We start from the raw sequence: 16,034 nt of genomic DNA, 5'->3' as shown, positions 1-16,034 counted from the left end.
TCTCCACCACCCTCATCCCAGCACCTCCAGAAGCTCCTTTGTCTTCTCCCCCAAGCCACAGGGAAGTGGCAGCAATGCAGGTGACTGTCAGTGGTGCTGCCACGTTCCCCATGTGCTCCTGCCTCTGTGTGGGAGCTGAGGCTCAGCCTTGCTCTTACCTTGAGCTGCTGCTGGCTCAGGTGTGGAGATAGAGCAGGACACACCAGAGTCCTTCTTGGAAATGCCCACAAGGAGAAGCAGAAGTTTGCTGTAAGGGTTATTGTGAAAGGATCTGGGCCACATCCCATTTTTATCTTTAGCTCCTGCCCTTTTTCCCGTGGCAGTTTCATATCCTCCATGAACACTGATGTCAGCAGAACCAGCTGACCCCAAAGAGCACCTTGACCCCCTTCCCAACCTACAGCTCTGCCCTGCAGGACCTCTGGGTCCTGCTCAGGTGTGTTTGCTATGGGGAACACTGCTGGGAGCTCCAGAGGAGTTTGGGGTAACCCAGCAATGTATGCACTGAGCCAGCAGCCCCCAGGCTTCTCTGCACATCCCCAGCTCTGCTGGGAGCTACCAGCAGGCCCAGGGGATGCTGCAGGGCCTTGGCATCCATCACCTTGAATCCATGGCCCAGGCTGTCCTCAGTGTGGTGCATGGAAGTGACTTTACCCTACAGTGAAAGCATTCCCAGCCCTGCTTTGTGCTGCTGCCTGACAGAGGTGAAGCACACAATGCACACCGAGGTGACCTCCTGTTCTACCTGTAATGTGGCCTTGAGCAACCTGCTCTGGTGGGAGGTGTCCCTGCCCAGGGCAGGGGGCTGGGGCTGGATGATCTCTAAGCTCCATTCCAAACCCTAATTTTCTATGATTCTATGATTGCATCCACTTGGGGGGCAAGGGGAGTATCAGGGTCACTGTTTGCAGGAATCTTGGTCCCTCCTTGGTGGGGGCTGTGTGGGGACATGGGAACCATCCCCTTCCTGCAGTCCAAGCCCTGAGCAAAGCCAGGCTGTGGGTGGTGTGTGCTGCTCACTGATGCTGAGCATGGATGAGTTGGTGGGGGCTCAGGGCCATGGTGATACCACACAAATGTCCAGATGTCATGCACCTGGCTCCACCTGCAGAAAGCTAAGTCATGGAGGAAAAAACACACCACACCAGGCACACTGAAGAAGGTTTTATTGACACTTTCCACAGCCTGGTGACAGCAAAGGGACTGCTGCAGCCTCCTCCAGGGCACCTGGCTGAGCCAGGTGGGGAGGGGAGACACACACAGAGAACTCTGAGGTACAGTTGGGCTGCTGGGGTGGGTTTTGCTGCTCCCCTAGTCTGGGAAGAGCAGGAAGCCAGAGAAGACAGAGTCAGAGTTGGGGATGCCAACCATGCCGTTGTAGTCGTTCACCCCGAGCCACACATCATCCCCAGCAGCCAGCTGGAGCAGGATCCCCCCAGAGCTGACCTGCACAGTGTTGGTGTTGTGGTCACAGAAGCTAGCAACCCTCATCTGGTTCTTGTGGAGGATGACACAGAGGTTGGCTGTCTGTGAGTTGTGGAAGACGAAGTAGTAGAGCCCTGGCAGCTTGCAGGTGAACTTGCCCGAGGTGGTGTTGTAGTCCTGGTTGATGTTGGTGATGACGTGGTTGAACACCACGGGGACGTTCTTCAAGGGGTGCCCCACGGTCTGCCTTGTCACTGAGAATGCTGACTGGTAGTTCTGCTTGTAGATGCCTGGCTCTCCTGGCTCTCCAGCCAGACCCATCACCCCGGGCTCTCCAGTGGGACCAGGGAGACCAGGCATGCCTCTCTTGCCTGGGACGCCATCGAGGCCTGGGTCCCCTCGCATGCCCTTGGGCCCTCGTGTTGCAGGATGAGCTGGGATGCCTGTGGGGAGGGAAAGGGAGGCAGTGGCAGTGTGGGGAGAGGCTCCTCCAGCCCCTTCCCTTGGGCAGGAGAGCACTGTTGCCTCTTTCCAACCTCCTCTCCTGCCGTGCCCACAGGACATGCTCTCCACACCAAGGCAGACTGACCACAGAGGACACAGTGCCCCTCCTGCAGCAGCCTGTGTGGTTTCCCCCCCTTGCTCTCTCACCTGGCTCTCCTTTGGCTCCCTTGATCCCATCACGTCCATCCTTGCCTGGCATCCCTGGCATCCCTGGAATGCCTGGCAGGCCTGCAGGTCCAAAGAAGCCGGAAGGGAATTCTTCAGTCCCACCAGAGCCCACATTCAGGAGGAGGAAGGCGAGGGCCAAACTGAGCTGCTCCCAGAATCTCTTCTCCATTTTGGTGCTCTGGAGCATGGAAAGGGAAAGAAAGTGCTGGGATGAGGGGCTGCAGCAGGGTGGCTTCTAGGCATGGAGAGAGGGAGGCTGGCTGGGAGCACTGGCTGCCATGGGTGTACCCTCAGGGTCCTCCCCAGTCCTATTGCCAGGTGGGGAGAGGAGATGGGCACTGGGCTCATCACCACTCCCAGGGCAGCCCCTGGGGGTACAAGGCAGGTTGGACTGTCAGTCTGGATGGAGCCATGAGCTCTGAGGTCCCCATGACCAGCTCCAAGCCCCCCAGTCCAGTGTCCCAAAGCCCTGGAGGTGCACACACCACTGCAGACCCACACACCCTGCTGCACCGAGGCTGGAGCTGCCTGGTCCCAGCTGATCCCACCCCTCCAGCAGCAGCCTGGCTGTCCTGGCTCTGTCCATCAGGATCAGCTTTCCATCAGCTGGGGGTCTCCTAGGGCAGTGCCTTCCCCCAGCATGGACAAGCTTCATCCTGCCTTCATGACATGTGTGCAGCCTGGCAGTGCCTCTGCCTCCTCCTCCTCCTCCTGTCCCCCAACCCAGCACTGTGCCATGCTGCTGGACCCCCCAGCCCCTTGCAGCCTGCCCCAGAGACACAGACAGACCCCAGACACCACCTCTTACTTACAGCATGGAGCAGTGACAGGACCCTCTGGCACTGCCCGCAGGCACAGCTCGGTGGGAGTGACTTTGTGACACCCTCACAGAGGAAGTCACAGAGTTAGGGTTCTTGGGGATGCAGAATTCCCAGCTGAGTTTCATATCCTCCTGCCTGATGGTTTCTGCTGAGTAAGCACTTTCTTGGCTGGCCTGTACTTTTGCCACTGCAGCAATTGGGGCTGGAAGGACAGAGATGGGATGAGTCTCTGCCAAGTGATGTGCTACACTTCCTCCTCAGCCACTGTGGGGACTTGTGTCCCCAAAATGCCTGTGTCACCCATCCTTCATTTGTTTCTGAGCAGAAGATGGAGATCACTGGATATCACTGGAGATAATCCAGAGCCATCTGGACACAATAGATGTGCTCTGGGATGACCCTGCTTGAGTTGAGAGGTTGGACCAGATGACCAACTGTGATGTCTTGCAGCCTGACCCATGCTGTGATCTGTGAGAAGGGCACCATGGGGAGCAGAGCCTCCTACCAGCTCCATCGAGCTAGACATGCCTGTGGCATTGAAGGCTGGTGCAAGGTTACTGCCTGGCTCTGATGGAAGATGCTGCACCCCTAAATGGGACTGGAGGATGTATCTTCTTGATGATTTCTGACACAGTGTCCCTCTGCAGCTTCCCTGGAGCCCCTTCAGCTCCTGGCAGGTTGCTCTGAGGCCTCCACACAACCTTCTCCTCTCCAGGCTGAACAGCCCCAACTCTCTCAGCCTGTCCTTGTAGGGGAGATGCTCCAGTGTTCTGATCAGCTTTGTGGCCTCCTCTGGACTTGCTCCAACAGTTCCATGTCCTTCTGATATTTGGGACACCAGAACTGTGTGCAGTATTCCAGGTGGGGCCTCAGAACAGAGCAGAGGGGCTGAATCCCCTCCCTCACCTGCTGCCACACTCCTTTGGCTGCAGCCCAGGCCTGGGCTGGTTTCTGGGCTGAGCTCACACTGAGCTCATGGGGAGTTTCTCATCCACCATCACCCCCAAGTCTCTCTCCTCATTGCTGCTCTCAATGACTTCCCCACCCAACCTGTAGCTGTGCCTGGGATTGCCCTGACCCACATGTAGGACCTTGCACTTCATTTTGTTGAACCTCATGAGGTTGGCATGAGATGCATGAGTAGAAAAGAAAACTCAATTAGCTGTGGTGGAAGAAGAGTTTATTTATGCTGCTGGGGAGGATGTGTCCCAGTGCCAGGAAGGCTTTGGCAGAGGTTAGTGGAGCAGAAGCAGTGGCATGCAGTGGTTTCCCACTCAGGAACAAAGAGCCACAGGTGGTGACTGCCTCAGTGACAACTGGGACCCACTGGAGTGAGTCTTGAAAGCCCAGGAAGAGAAGGGGCTGAGAGCCCAGTGCCTCCAGGACGGAGCATGCAGGCTCAGCACGGAGGTGTCTGCTGGGGTGGTGATGCCAGTTGGGACACTGGTGGAAGCACAGGACCCACCTGACCCCAAAGTTAGGGCCATCCCCACTTGCAGTGGCATGAAACCATCCAAACCCCCCCAGGCAGGCAGATACCCCGTGATGCTCTGGAGGTCCCTCAGACCTTCTTTGGGAAGAGCATGAAGCCGCTGAAGACACTGTCAGCCTCTGAGCCACTATAAATCATGTTGCCATGGACAGGGTCAGTGGTCAGGGCCACCTTGTCATCCTGGGCCAGGCTGAGCACGGAGCTGCCCGAGTTGACCTGCAGAATGCCACGGCTGTTGTTGTCGCAGAAGTTGACCACGCGCTCCTTGTTCTTGGTGATGCCCAAGCACAGGTTCCCGTTGGACACCACCTGGTAGGCGAAGTAGTAGAGCCCAGGGGTTTGGCAGGTGAACTCCCCAGTCTCGGGGTTGTAGGAGTTCTCCTGGTTGGTGATGATCTTGTCGAACACCACGGTACTGCCCCTGCTCGGTGGGGACCTCCGTGAGGCAGAGAAGGCAGGACGTGGCTGCTTCAAGATGTCTCCACCTTCCCCTTTCTTCCCCTTCGGCCCTGGTGTCCCTGGGATCCCTGGGGGACCTCTGCTCCCCAGAGGACCCCTGGGCCCTGGGAGGCCAGGAAGTCCTGGGCTGCCTAAATCCCCTTTGGGTCCCTGGATGCCTGTCCTGGGTGCTGCTTTCCCTGGGGAGAGGTGGTGGAGAGGAGAGTTCATGCACATCCTGCAGCTCCCAAGCTGCTCCCACAGCCTGTGATGCTCCTACCAAGAGGAGCCATCCTGGGCTCCCCCTTACCTGGCTCTCCCATGTCACCCTTCTGTCCTGGGATCCCGTCGAGGCCAGGAACTCCAGGCAAGCCATCCTTGCCATCTGGTGCCCGACACACCTCCTCCAGCAGGGCCATGCCCAGCACTGCTGCCCAGGTGGTGGTCACCAGCCAAAATCTGGGTTGCATCCTGCCTCCTGCAAGCACAGGGTGGGGGAACTGGGGCTGAAGATAAATTGGGGCTGGAGACAAATACACCTAGACACAGACACACAAGTGCTCTCATCAGATGCATCCTCAGATCTACCATATTGTCCAATATGGATAACCAAACAGCACAGGCAATGGTGGAAATAACTTCTTAGAAGGATTTTGAGCTGTTTCCTTGTGTGATCTGATATCATTGATGAAAATCTCTGACATGTGCATGGCAGGGCTATGGGTTTGGAGGATTTTGAGCTGTTTCCTTGTGTGATATGATATCATTGATGAAAATCTCTGGCATGTGCATGGCAGGGCTATGGGTTTGAAAAGCAGATCACATGGAGCATGGAACAAACCCTTCAGTGCATGTCCTGGGGATGGTTGGTGGGACCTCAGAGGAATGTAGAGAATGCTCATTCCAGTTTGGGGGGAGAAGCACTGGTGTACAGGGCAAAGGTCCCATGGGGAGATGATGTACAGGGCAGTGGTCCCATGGGATAGAGAGCACAAGAGGGTAAAGGATGCAAAGACACATGATAGGGATAAACAGGAGAAGGAAAACAGGGCAAAGGGATCCAAATCTCTGACACACAGAGCTAGAAGAGAGAAGGGTTGTCCTGAGCACACAGACTTACCTCAAAACCTGAGGTACTCAGCCCAGGGCAAGTCTGCAGAGCCCAGTGATGTCCACAATCACAAAGTGCAGCTCCCTCCCAACCCCCCTATCATCTTTTCCTCCTTTCCATACTTTAAACCCTTGTGAAGAAAGGAGAGGGGCAGGGAGCAAGGTCAGGAGAGCAGTGGCAGAGCAGGAGTGTGTCCCCAGCTGTTGGGGCTGACTTACCTCTGTCTGGGGGTGAAGATAGACCAGTCTGAGCAGCAGTTCAGTTTACTGGAAACACTTCCCCAGGAGCAGGGAGGAAAAGGAGCAGGGAGGAAGAGGAGCAGGGTGGGAGGATGCACGTGCACAGATGGTGCTTTGCCTGTTTGGGGAAGGCAAGTGCCAAGTTTCACTTTCTCTGTATAAGAAAGAAAGTTGTTCCCCTTCCCATGCTCGATGAGATTGTGCTGGAAACAGCTTGGTCAGCAGAAGTGCAGGGTTCCCAAAGCTGGAGCTGGGACTCAGGGGAGAATGTCCAAGGGAAGAGGGAGGTGAGCAGGGATCAGGGTGGTCCCAAAGTCAAGAGGGGCTGGCAACCCCTCAATCCCTCTTCCTGCCACCTCTAGCAGTCCCAAGGGAGGTGTTGCATTGTTTCCAAAACAGCTGAAGGAGAGAATGACTCGTGTCAAAGCCAAACTCAACCCCAGCCCTTTGCCAAACAAAACTTCCCTCATCAGTGCATCTCCATTAATAGTTCCCTCCGGAGATGTCACTGAGCTGAGCTGTAATTCCTTGAATAAATACCCTCTTAATGCAATAGAATACACATTTTTAATCAAAATGTCACCCCGTAATAAATCAGAGGCCCAGAAGAAATGCAGTTTGATTTTATCAGCAGAGTTCCTCTTTCACCCAGACCTGTACTTGTGTCAAGACAAGATGACAGGTGAGTTTGAAAGGACCAACCTTCCACCAAATGGTGCTTCTGGACAGTAATTGTGTTTCTGCCCTACTGCCCTTTCCTAATGCACTGCCCAAATGAGACCACTCCATCACTTCACCCAGGAATGATTGATGGCTGTGTCCTCCTGCTCCTGTGTCCTTTGTCTCCTGCTGTCCCTTGACCCCATTTGAATGCTGAACTCTAGGAGCTGTTGCATGTTTCCAGTAGCTCCTGGAAGCTGGTGTTGGTCTGGGTGTTCCCTCCTCCAGGTCCCTGTGGCACTGAGCAGTGCTTAGCCTCACTCTCTTGACTGTCATTGTTGTTGTGGTCAGTCCAAGCCTTCCTCTCCCATCCTCTGAGCATCTCCTCGTCCACCTGATCTGCAGCTGGGAGAGCATGGAATGGTTTGGGTTAGAAAGGACCTTGAAGATTATTGTGTTCCACCCCCTGCTATGGGCAGGGACACCTTCCACCAGCCCAGGTTGCTCCAAGCCTCATCCAACCTGGCCTGGAACACTCCCAGGGATGGAGCAGTCACAGCTGCTCTGGGCAACCTGTGCCAGTGCCTCAGCACCTCACAGGGAATAATTCCTTCCCAATATCCCATCCAGCCCTGCTCTCTGGCAGTGGGAAGCCATTCCCTGTGTTCTGTCCCTCCATCCCTTGTCCCAAGTCCCTCTGCAGCTCTCTTGGAGCCCCTTCAGGCACTGGAAGGGGCTCTAAAGTCTCCCTGGAGCTTCTCTGGGCAGCCTGTGCCAGTGTCTCACCACCCTCACAGGGAAGGATTTCTTCCCAACAGGGGAGAGTCAGGTTAGATGTTAGCAAAAGCTTTTTCCCTGTGAGGGTGTTCAGGCACTGGAATAGGCAATTGCCCAGGGAGGTGGTGCAGTCACCATCCCTGGAGGGGTTTGAGAGGTGTCTGGATGTGGCACTGGAGGATCTTTTTTAGGTTTTAGGGGTTCCAGCAGTGACAAGATAATAGTTGGACTTGATGCTCTTAGAGGTCTCCTCCAACCTTGCTGGTTCTATGATTCTATGATCTGTCTCTGCCCTCTAGCAGTGAGAGCCCATTTGAACTGCAATCGTGCCTCCAGATGTGCCAGCTGCAGGGAGCTATGGATGAGCATCGCACGGTGCCATCCTGGAGGCTTCTGCTGACCACAAGTGCCAGCACAAAAATGCCTCCAACCTGACCCCCTCCTCCCTCCCCTTCCGCCGGGGTGTCTGTGGGAGCTGTGCTGGCCTGAGGACGCGGTGGGTGATGGATGAGCCACGAGATGGCAGTGCTGCCTCAGCCATGCTTGGTGTCACCTGCCCATCAGGCTCGGCCTCCTCCTCCTCCAAAAGCAGGGGCTGGGTGACCCCCCAAGGGTCCCCGTGTCCCGCAGCATCTCCAGCTGCAGAGCGAGCACAGGGGCATCCCAACGGCCACAAACACCCTGGCACCAAGGTGGGGACAGGTTGGCACCCTCTGAGACTGGGGGAGGAAAGTGAGGACCGGGCTGTGGTGGAGGTGCAAGGAGTCCTTGGAGTCCTGGCAGGTCCAGCACCACCACCAGCAGGTTCCAGTCTGGAGAAGGGGCAAGGATGATAGTGAGGAGCCCCAGATGGGCAAGGAGAATGGAGGAAACCACCAGATGGGCAAGGAGGATGGAGACGATCCCAGATAGGCAAGGAGGATGGAGGGAACCCCCAGATGGGCAAGGAGGATGAACTGACTCCCCAGACGGGTAAGAAGGATGGAGAGGATCCTCAGAAGGGCAAGGAGAATGGAGGAAACCACCAGATGGGCAAGGAGGATGGAGGGGACCCTCAGATGGGCAAGGAGGATGGAGGGGACCCTCAGGTGGGCAAGGATGATTGAGAGGACTCCCAGATGACATGGAATGTGGCCAAGCCCAAGGCAGAGAGGAGAGTGGGTGTTCCTGGAGTAGCCAGAGGTTGTAGGTGTTCTGCAGAGCCTCAGATGTCACAAAACCATCCCCAAAGAGGACAACACTGAGGTTTGTGTACCTGACCACTCAGATGAACACCCGAATAATTTAGGGCACCTGTCATGGCCTCCTGGCCCTGCTGCACACCCAAGAACTCTGCTCCAGATGGATTTTATCCTGAGCAACTCTCTTCCTTTCAGGCTGGGCCATGGGGCAGCTCCTTCACCTATTGCTGCCCTCCCAGCTGCTGGTGCCAGGCAAGCCAGGGCAGTGCCATGCCAGCCTTGAAGCCTTTCAGGAATGTACAGTGACCCCTGCAAAGCCTCCCCCCCATGTCCCCAGTGCCTGCAGGCACACAGGAGCTGCCTGACAGCAGACAGCAGGGAGGATGCTCCTGTGCTGCCTTCCCTGCTGGGGATCCCTGGGGTGCTGAGCACTGACAGCAGGAGCTGCCAGAGGAGGATAAATCAGGCAGTTGGCACCTCCCTGTCACTGTGCAGGAGGCAGTGACAGATCAGCAGTGCTGGCAGGCACTGCACACCAGTCACCAGCATCCCAGTCTGCCACCAGAACCCACTGGGAGGTCAAGACAGCTCAGAGCATGGAACCCTAGAATTATAGGGGTTGGAATGGAGCTTAGAGATCATCCAGCCCCAACCCCCTGCCCTGGGCAGGGACACCTCCCACCAGAGCAGGTTGCTCAAGGCTTTAGCCAACCTGGCTGTGAACACTGCCAGGGTTGGGGCAGCCACAGCCTCCCTGGGCAACCTGTGCCAGTGTCTCTCCACCCTCACAGGGAAAAACATCTTCCTGAGATCTAACTTCAATTTCTCTCTTTCAGTTTCTCCCCATTCCTCCTTGTCCTGTCCCTGCAGCTCCTAACCCAGAGTCCCTCTGGCAGCTTCCCTGGAGCCCCTTCAGCTCCTGGCAGGTTGCTCTGAGGTCTCCACACAATCTTCTCTTCTCCAGGCTGAACAGTCCCAGCTCTCTCAGTCTGTCCTCACAAGGAAGGTGCTCCAGTGCTCTGATCACCTATCAAGCATCATTTTCCTGCAGCCACTGGTAGCTTAATGATGCCCAAATAACCAGACTGGTGTTTAGCTGCTGAGCTGGGCTGGACCAAAATGGAATAAAAGAATAGAATCATGGAATCACTAAGGCTGGAAAAGGCCTCTGAGATCACTGAGTCCAAACATTAACCCAGCACTGCCAGGGCTACCATTAACCATGTCCCCAAGTGCCACAACCACATATGTTTTAAATCCCTCCAGGGATGGTGACTCCAGCACTGCCCTGAGCAGCCTGTCTCAATGCTTGACAGCCCTTTCAGTGAAGGAATTATTCCTAATATCCAATCTAAACCTCCCCTGGTGCAACTTGAGGCTGTTTCCTCTGGTCCTGTCACTTGTTACCTGAGAGAAGAGCCCAACCCCCACCTGCTACAACCTCCTTTTGGAGAGTTGTAGAGATCAATGTTGCCCTGGAAGGATTTCCTGAGATGTCAGGTGAAAATCAGGCTGCAAAGCCACTTGCCACACAGTATCTGAACTGGTTTAATTGCTGTCCCAGGGGATGTGCCAGTCCTGTGATGGATGCTTGCCCAGAGCAGGTGTGAGAGGTAAAGACAGGTATGTGTTTAAACAGAAAGATTTCAGGCTCCAGCCCTTGCTCACTGTCTCCTGTCACTTTTGCACATCCCTGTTGGCTCCTGGGATGAGAGGAGATAGATGAGTGCTGAGCAGCCCTGGGCAATGCTGGGAAAGCTTGTCCCATCCCTCCCTCTCTCATTCCCTGTTAAGGATGTCAGAGCTTGTCATTATTCCACGTCTATTGGTTAATTTGGCTGATTGTTCCCCATTCTTTATTGCATCCCTTATTTATTTAGTCTCTGGTGTAACAAGCACTTCTGGATTGATCACTTTGGCATGTAAATGAGCTGCTCTAGTGCTTGTCACCGAAATGTGGAGATTGGGAGAGTTTGCAATCAAACACAGCCAGAATCTAAATGACAACATTGCAGGCACTAATAGCAGGGAGAAGACAGGAAGGATGTGCCAGAAATAAGATGGGATCAGAGCAGGGTGCCCAGAGCTGTGCTGACAACATGCCAGGAGCCCTGGGGCAAGCAACAGGAGTCTCTACTCTGCAGAGCTGAGCTGGCCTGGCAGGGCTGGCTGGTTCCCCACCAGGACAAGGAGAAGAAGCAAAAGGAAATGGTAGGGCCTGGCCGGTAACCTAGGGCTACTCACACTGGTCTCTGCAGAAGGCCCAGCATGGTGAAAAGCATGCCCTAGGATTTACAGCACTATGGGCTGCAAGGAACATCTGGGTTTTTGTAGAGTATCATGATTCCATTGTCACCATGGGTCACGTTTGGCTTCTTCCCACCTCCATCACAAGTCAATGGATGCATCCAGGATGCAATTCTGCCCATTCCAAGGGCAGTAAGGACAATCAGATGATATCAAAGTGCTCTTAGCCTTTCTGCAGGCAGCAGGAACTGCTGGGATGGGGGTCAGGGAGCCAAGCTGCACCTCTGCAAAGCCAGGGGAGGAGAGCCCAGACCCCTCCATAGAACCATCAAAACTGGAGGAGACCTCTAAGATCATCAAGTCCAACCATTAACCTGCCACTCTGCTGTACCAGGGCATCCCCTGCCCTGCACAGACACCCCAACAACCCTGTGCTGAGAGCATTGGCCAAACACTCCTGGAGCTCTGTCAGCCTTGGGGCTGTGACCACTGCCCTGGGGAGCTGTTCAGTGCCCAAACACCTCTGGGGGAACAACCTCTGCCTGATATCCAACCTAACCCTGCCCTGACACAGCTCCAGCCATTCCCTGGCTCCTGTCCCTGTCCCAGAGAGCAGAGGGCAGAGCTGCCCCTGCACTGCCCCTCGGGAGCAATGTGGATCCAGCCATGAGCGCTGTGCTCAGTCTGCTCTTCTCCAGCTGAACACACCAAGTGCCTCAGCCACTCCTCATGTGGCTTCCCCTCAAGGCCCTTCCCCATCCTCCTGTTCCTCCTCTGGACACTCTCTAATAACTTAATATGCTTTGTATTGCAGCAACACTGTGCAGCACTGGGCTGAGGTGCCCAGCACAGACCCTTCCTGATGTGCACATCCAGATGCTGACAGCTGCCAGAGCACTCTGTGCCCTCCCCAGGCTGAGCTCCATGCCATGTCCTGCCTTCCCTGACACAAGGCCTGGAAAAGGAGTGGAAGTTTCCTGCAGATGAGTGTCAGTGTTAAGTGGGTCAGGGCAGCTGGAGGTCTGTGCTGGCTGCAGCCTATTACACCTCATTTCTATTCCAACTCTCTTTCCACAGTGGCTTCTCCAGGAGCTCAACTTCCCTCCAAGTGCCCTTGGCTGCTGGATCGATCCGAACTCACAGACTCCCTTCTCACGTCAGCCCAATTTGGAGGAGGCTGATTGCTGCTCCAGAGGCTGTGATTGCCTTTCTCCTGGCCTGCAGGACCTCAGCAGGTGCCTCTCAGGCTCCAGCAGCCAACCTTGCACTTAGCAGATTTCTGAGGATCAGCCCAGCAGAGCCAGGCTGGATGTTTGCGAGGCAGGAGGTGTCCAGACTGCCCTAGGCTGGGTGGAGGTCGTGGTGCATTCCTGTCCCTGTGGGGTGGAAGCTCAACACCTCTAGTGGATGGTGTCCCTGCCCAGGGCAGGGGGTTGGAATGGGGAGAGCATGTTGGAGGGCACTGGTGTGTTAAATAACTCCTTTCTTGCCCAAAAGAAAACTATGCCCAAGGTGAAATGAGAACTGAGGGAGGTTCAAAGGCTAGAAGAGATGATCTGAGACCTTTCTGTGAATATACATGTTCATCTCTGGCTACAGGGTCACAATGACTCCATCTCTGTGCCAACTCATTGTGAAGGCTACAAAGCCACCAGCACTGCCAGGCTCCCAGTCACACCAGTACTACTCTGCTCTGGCTTTGCTGACCAAGCCTGGAGCTGCACCACAAATCTGATGTGCTCCTTCCCACAGATCTCAGGAAGAAGTCCCTGGGCAGGGACACCTCCCACCAGAGCAGGTTGCTCAAGGCTTTAGCCAACCTGGCTGTGAACACTGCCAGGGTTGGGGCAGCCACAGCCTCCCTGGGCAACCTGGGACAGTGTCTCACCACCCTCACAGAGAAAACTTCTGCCTAATGTCTAACTTAAATTTCCTCTCCTTTAATTTCTCTCCATTGCCCCTTGTCTTGTCACTGCAGCTCCTGACCAAGAGTCCCTCTGCAGCTTCCCTGGAGCCCCTTCAGCTCCTGGCAGGTTGCTCTGAGGTCTCCACACAACCTTCTCCTCTCCAGGCTGAACAGCCCCAACTCTCTCAGCCTGTCCTCATAGGGGAAATGCTCCAGTCCTCTTCTATCAACCTTGTGGTCTCCTCACACCTGCAGTTATATAGGACTGCAGGTATATCTGTGTATGTGAAGTACACATGTGCCTGCTGGGAACACATCTTCAGCCTCATTTCTGCTTGGACCTGGCCACAGGCAGCTGCAGCAGCCTCACATTATTCAGCTGTTGGCTCCATAACATGTTCCCACTAACAAAACCCACTGATACCATCAATTCCATGATAAGAGATTAGGAATCAACACAGGAACCTCCCACACTTGTCTGTGCTGTGGTTACAAGGATCCTGCTGCACACCCTGAGTGCTGCGTCTCTGGATGGACAGACACAGAGATAAAAACCCCTATTTCTTTGGAGAGAAGACCAAGAAACTCTGCCTATGATGTTGTTCTTCCAGGAGCTGAGCATCCTGCTGCCCCTCTGGGATGCAGTGAGCTCAGTGCCTGACACGCAAAGCTTCTCCTCCTGCATCCCACTGACTCTGTGCTTTGGGTCTGGACGGGAGAGACTCTTGTTTGCAGCCCTGCAGTGCTATCTGTCTGACTTTTCCTTGAGACCTGGCTCCTCAACAGCAAAATCATCATCTCCTCTCTGGCCATGCCCTTTTCTCAGAGGAGCATGAGGCTGGGATGTTCCCTTGCTTTCAGGAGCTCTGATAAATATGTCTCTTTTAAAACCTCACATCCTCCAGTGAGGAGATTAAGCCTAATACACAGTTTCTGCCTCAATCAAGCACATTTTTTTGCCCATCTGGTGAAGGAAGAGCCCCCAAACCATTAGCAAAAGGCTGTTGCTAGTTTAGACATCAAAAGCTAAGGATGATAATCCAAAATGCCCCAAACCATTAGCAAAAGGCTGTTGCCAGTTTAGACATCAAAAGCTAAGGATGAGAATCCAAAATCAATAATGGGTGTTAAGCCAGGCCTGATCCAAAGGTCTGGACTAGGTTGGAGGCAGAGCAGGAGGTCCCCAGCACCCCCAGAGGGACACTGAGAAGCATTTCTAAATGTTTAGGAGACTTAGGGTCATAGACTGTAGATGTTACATGGTGTGGCAGCATGTGCTGCTGAGGTCCAGACTGTCCCGAGCAGCAGCTCCAACCTTCTGTCAGCCCTGTGTGCTGAGTGGGGATGGGACCCTTCCCTGGGCTGTGCCTCGGGGCTGTGGAGCTCCCAGCCAGGCATTTCCTCACCCTGCAGTAAATATCACACTTTGGAGGCTGATTCGGTTCGAATCAAACCTGGTTGCCAGTGGCTGTGTCCGAGTTCCCAGGGCTGCACTGCTCAGGGCCCCTGTGTGTCTGGCACCTCCGAGGCAGCATTTCTGCTTTGCCTGTGTGCCAGGCCATGCTCTCAGCAGAGCTCAGCATGGAAGCATGCCATGGTTTGGGTTACTGGCACCTCCGAGGCAGCATTTCTGCTGTGCCTGTGTGCCAGGCCGTGCTCTCAGCAGAGCTGAGCATGGAATCATGCCATGGTTTGGGTTGGGTTCTTCAAGGTTCTCTCACCCCCAACCATTCCATGCTCTCCCAGCTCCAGATCAGGTGGAGGAGATGGTCAGAGGATGGGAGAGGAAGGCTTGGCTTGACTACAGCAACACTGACAGTCAAGAGAGTGAGGCTAAGCACTGCTCAGAGCCACAAGGACCTGGAGGAGGGAACATCTGGACCAACACCAGCTTCCAGGAGCTGCTGGAAACATGCAACAGCTCCTGGAGTTCAGCATTCCAATGGGGTTCAGAGCTGAGCATGGAATCATGCCATGGTTTGGGTTGGGTTCTTCAAGGTTCTCTCACCCCCAACCATTCCATGCTCTCCCAGCTCCAGATCAGGTGGAGGAGATGGTCAGAGGATGGGAGAGGAAGGCTTGGCTTGACTACAGCAACACTGACAGTCAAGAGAGTGAGGCTAAGCACTGCTCAGAGCCACAAGGACCTGGAGGAGGGAACATCTGGACCAACACCAGCTTCCAGGAGCTGCTGGAAACATGCAACAGCTCCTGGAGTTCAGCATTCAAATAGGGTTAAGGGACAGCAGGAGACAAAGGACACAGGAGCAGGAGGACATGAGATGACCTTGAAAGTCCCTCCCAACCCAAAGCAGTGTGGGATTTTGTGATCCCTGTGAGTCCAAACTCTCACTCCACTGCCCTATAACCAGGCTCCGGGAGGACGAGCTGTTGCCTGGTCGTGCTCAGGGCTGTATTTGGCTCTGATTGAGGACAGATAAATCATCTGCATGCAAAGTGCTTTCCTGCTGCACAGCTGCTCACATGGCAGGTACGGGAACCAGGCAGCCAGGGAGCTTTATTATACCTGGGATTAGGGAAGTGGCTGACAAGTGCCTGCTGGAAGCTGGCAAGGAGGAAAGGATGAGCAGAGGATCCCTGCATGGCTGAGCAGCCACAGCTGGGCAAAGGCACTGCTGGGACTTTGATTTCCTTGTGGATCCGAGGACTTGGCAGCACCAGTGGCCAGGGAGGAGTGCAGGAGGTGGCTGGAGGATGAGGATTGTGGATACACACACCTGCACACAGCTCTTAACCTGGATGGGCTGTGCTGGTGACACTTTGGTGACAGGGCTGTGTCCACTCTCTGCAGCTGGGGCAGGAACACTGAGGCACCCTTTTTTGGCACTCCCAAACCTTCTCACCTGCTGCCTGCATCCCTCCCTGCTTCCTCTCCCTCTGCAGGCACCTACCTGCAGCCCCTTTTTTGGCTCTCCCCAACCTTCTCACCTGCTGCCTGCATCCCTCCCTGCTTCCTCTCCATCCTGTGGCAGATGCCAATGCCACCAGCCAGGGAGAAAGGCCAACTCCAGCTGGGTGGAGGAGCTGGAAATAGCCTTTTGTGA

The 16,034-nt window shown here is 55.0% G+C and overlaps 2 protein-coding genes across 2 annotated transcripts; both read right to left on the bottom strand.

Annotated features, from left to right (window-relative positions):
• Positions 1 to 1,311: 1,311 nt before the first annotated feature.
• On the bottom strand, positions 1,312 to 2,266 carry C1QC (complement component 1, q subcomponent, C chain). The gene is made up of 2 exons (XM_009081653.1): positions 2,077 to 2,266; positions 1,312 to 1,868 (listed from the first exon to the last, which is right to left on the bottom strand). The coding sequence occupies exons 1-2, from the start codon at positions 2,264 to 2,266 to the stop codon at positions 1,312 to 1,314; spliced, it is 747 nt and encodes a 248-aa protein (XP_009079901.1).
• A 2,213-nt stretch (positions 2,267 to 4,479) lies between these two features.
• Positions 4,480 to 5,318, bottom strand: C1QA (complement component 1, q subcomponent, A chain). Its single transcript, XM_009081655.1, has 2 exons — positions 5,159 to 5,318; positions 4,480 to 5,048 (listed from the first exon to the last, which is right to left on the bottom strand). Exons 1-2 carry the CDS (start codon positions 5,316 to 5,318, stop codon positions 4,480 to 4,482), a joined length of 729 nt encoding a protein of 242 aa, XP_009079903.1.
• Positions 5,319 to 16,034: the final 10,716 nt, after the last annotated feature.

This window comes from Acanthisitta chloris, unplaced genomic scaffold (assembly GCF_000695815.1).
Source record: "Acanthisitta chloris isolate BGI_N310 unplaced genomic scaffold, ASM69581v1 scaffold17199, whole genome shotgun sequence".
Taxonomy (NCBI): domain Eukaryota; kingdom Metazoa; phylum Chordata; class Aves; order Passeriformes; family Acanthisittidae; genus Acanthisitta; species Acanthisitta chloris.
The sequence above is the reverse complement of the archived record's forward strand: the minus strand, read 5'-3'. Positions and strand labels throughout refer to the sequence as shown.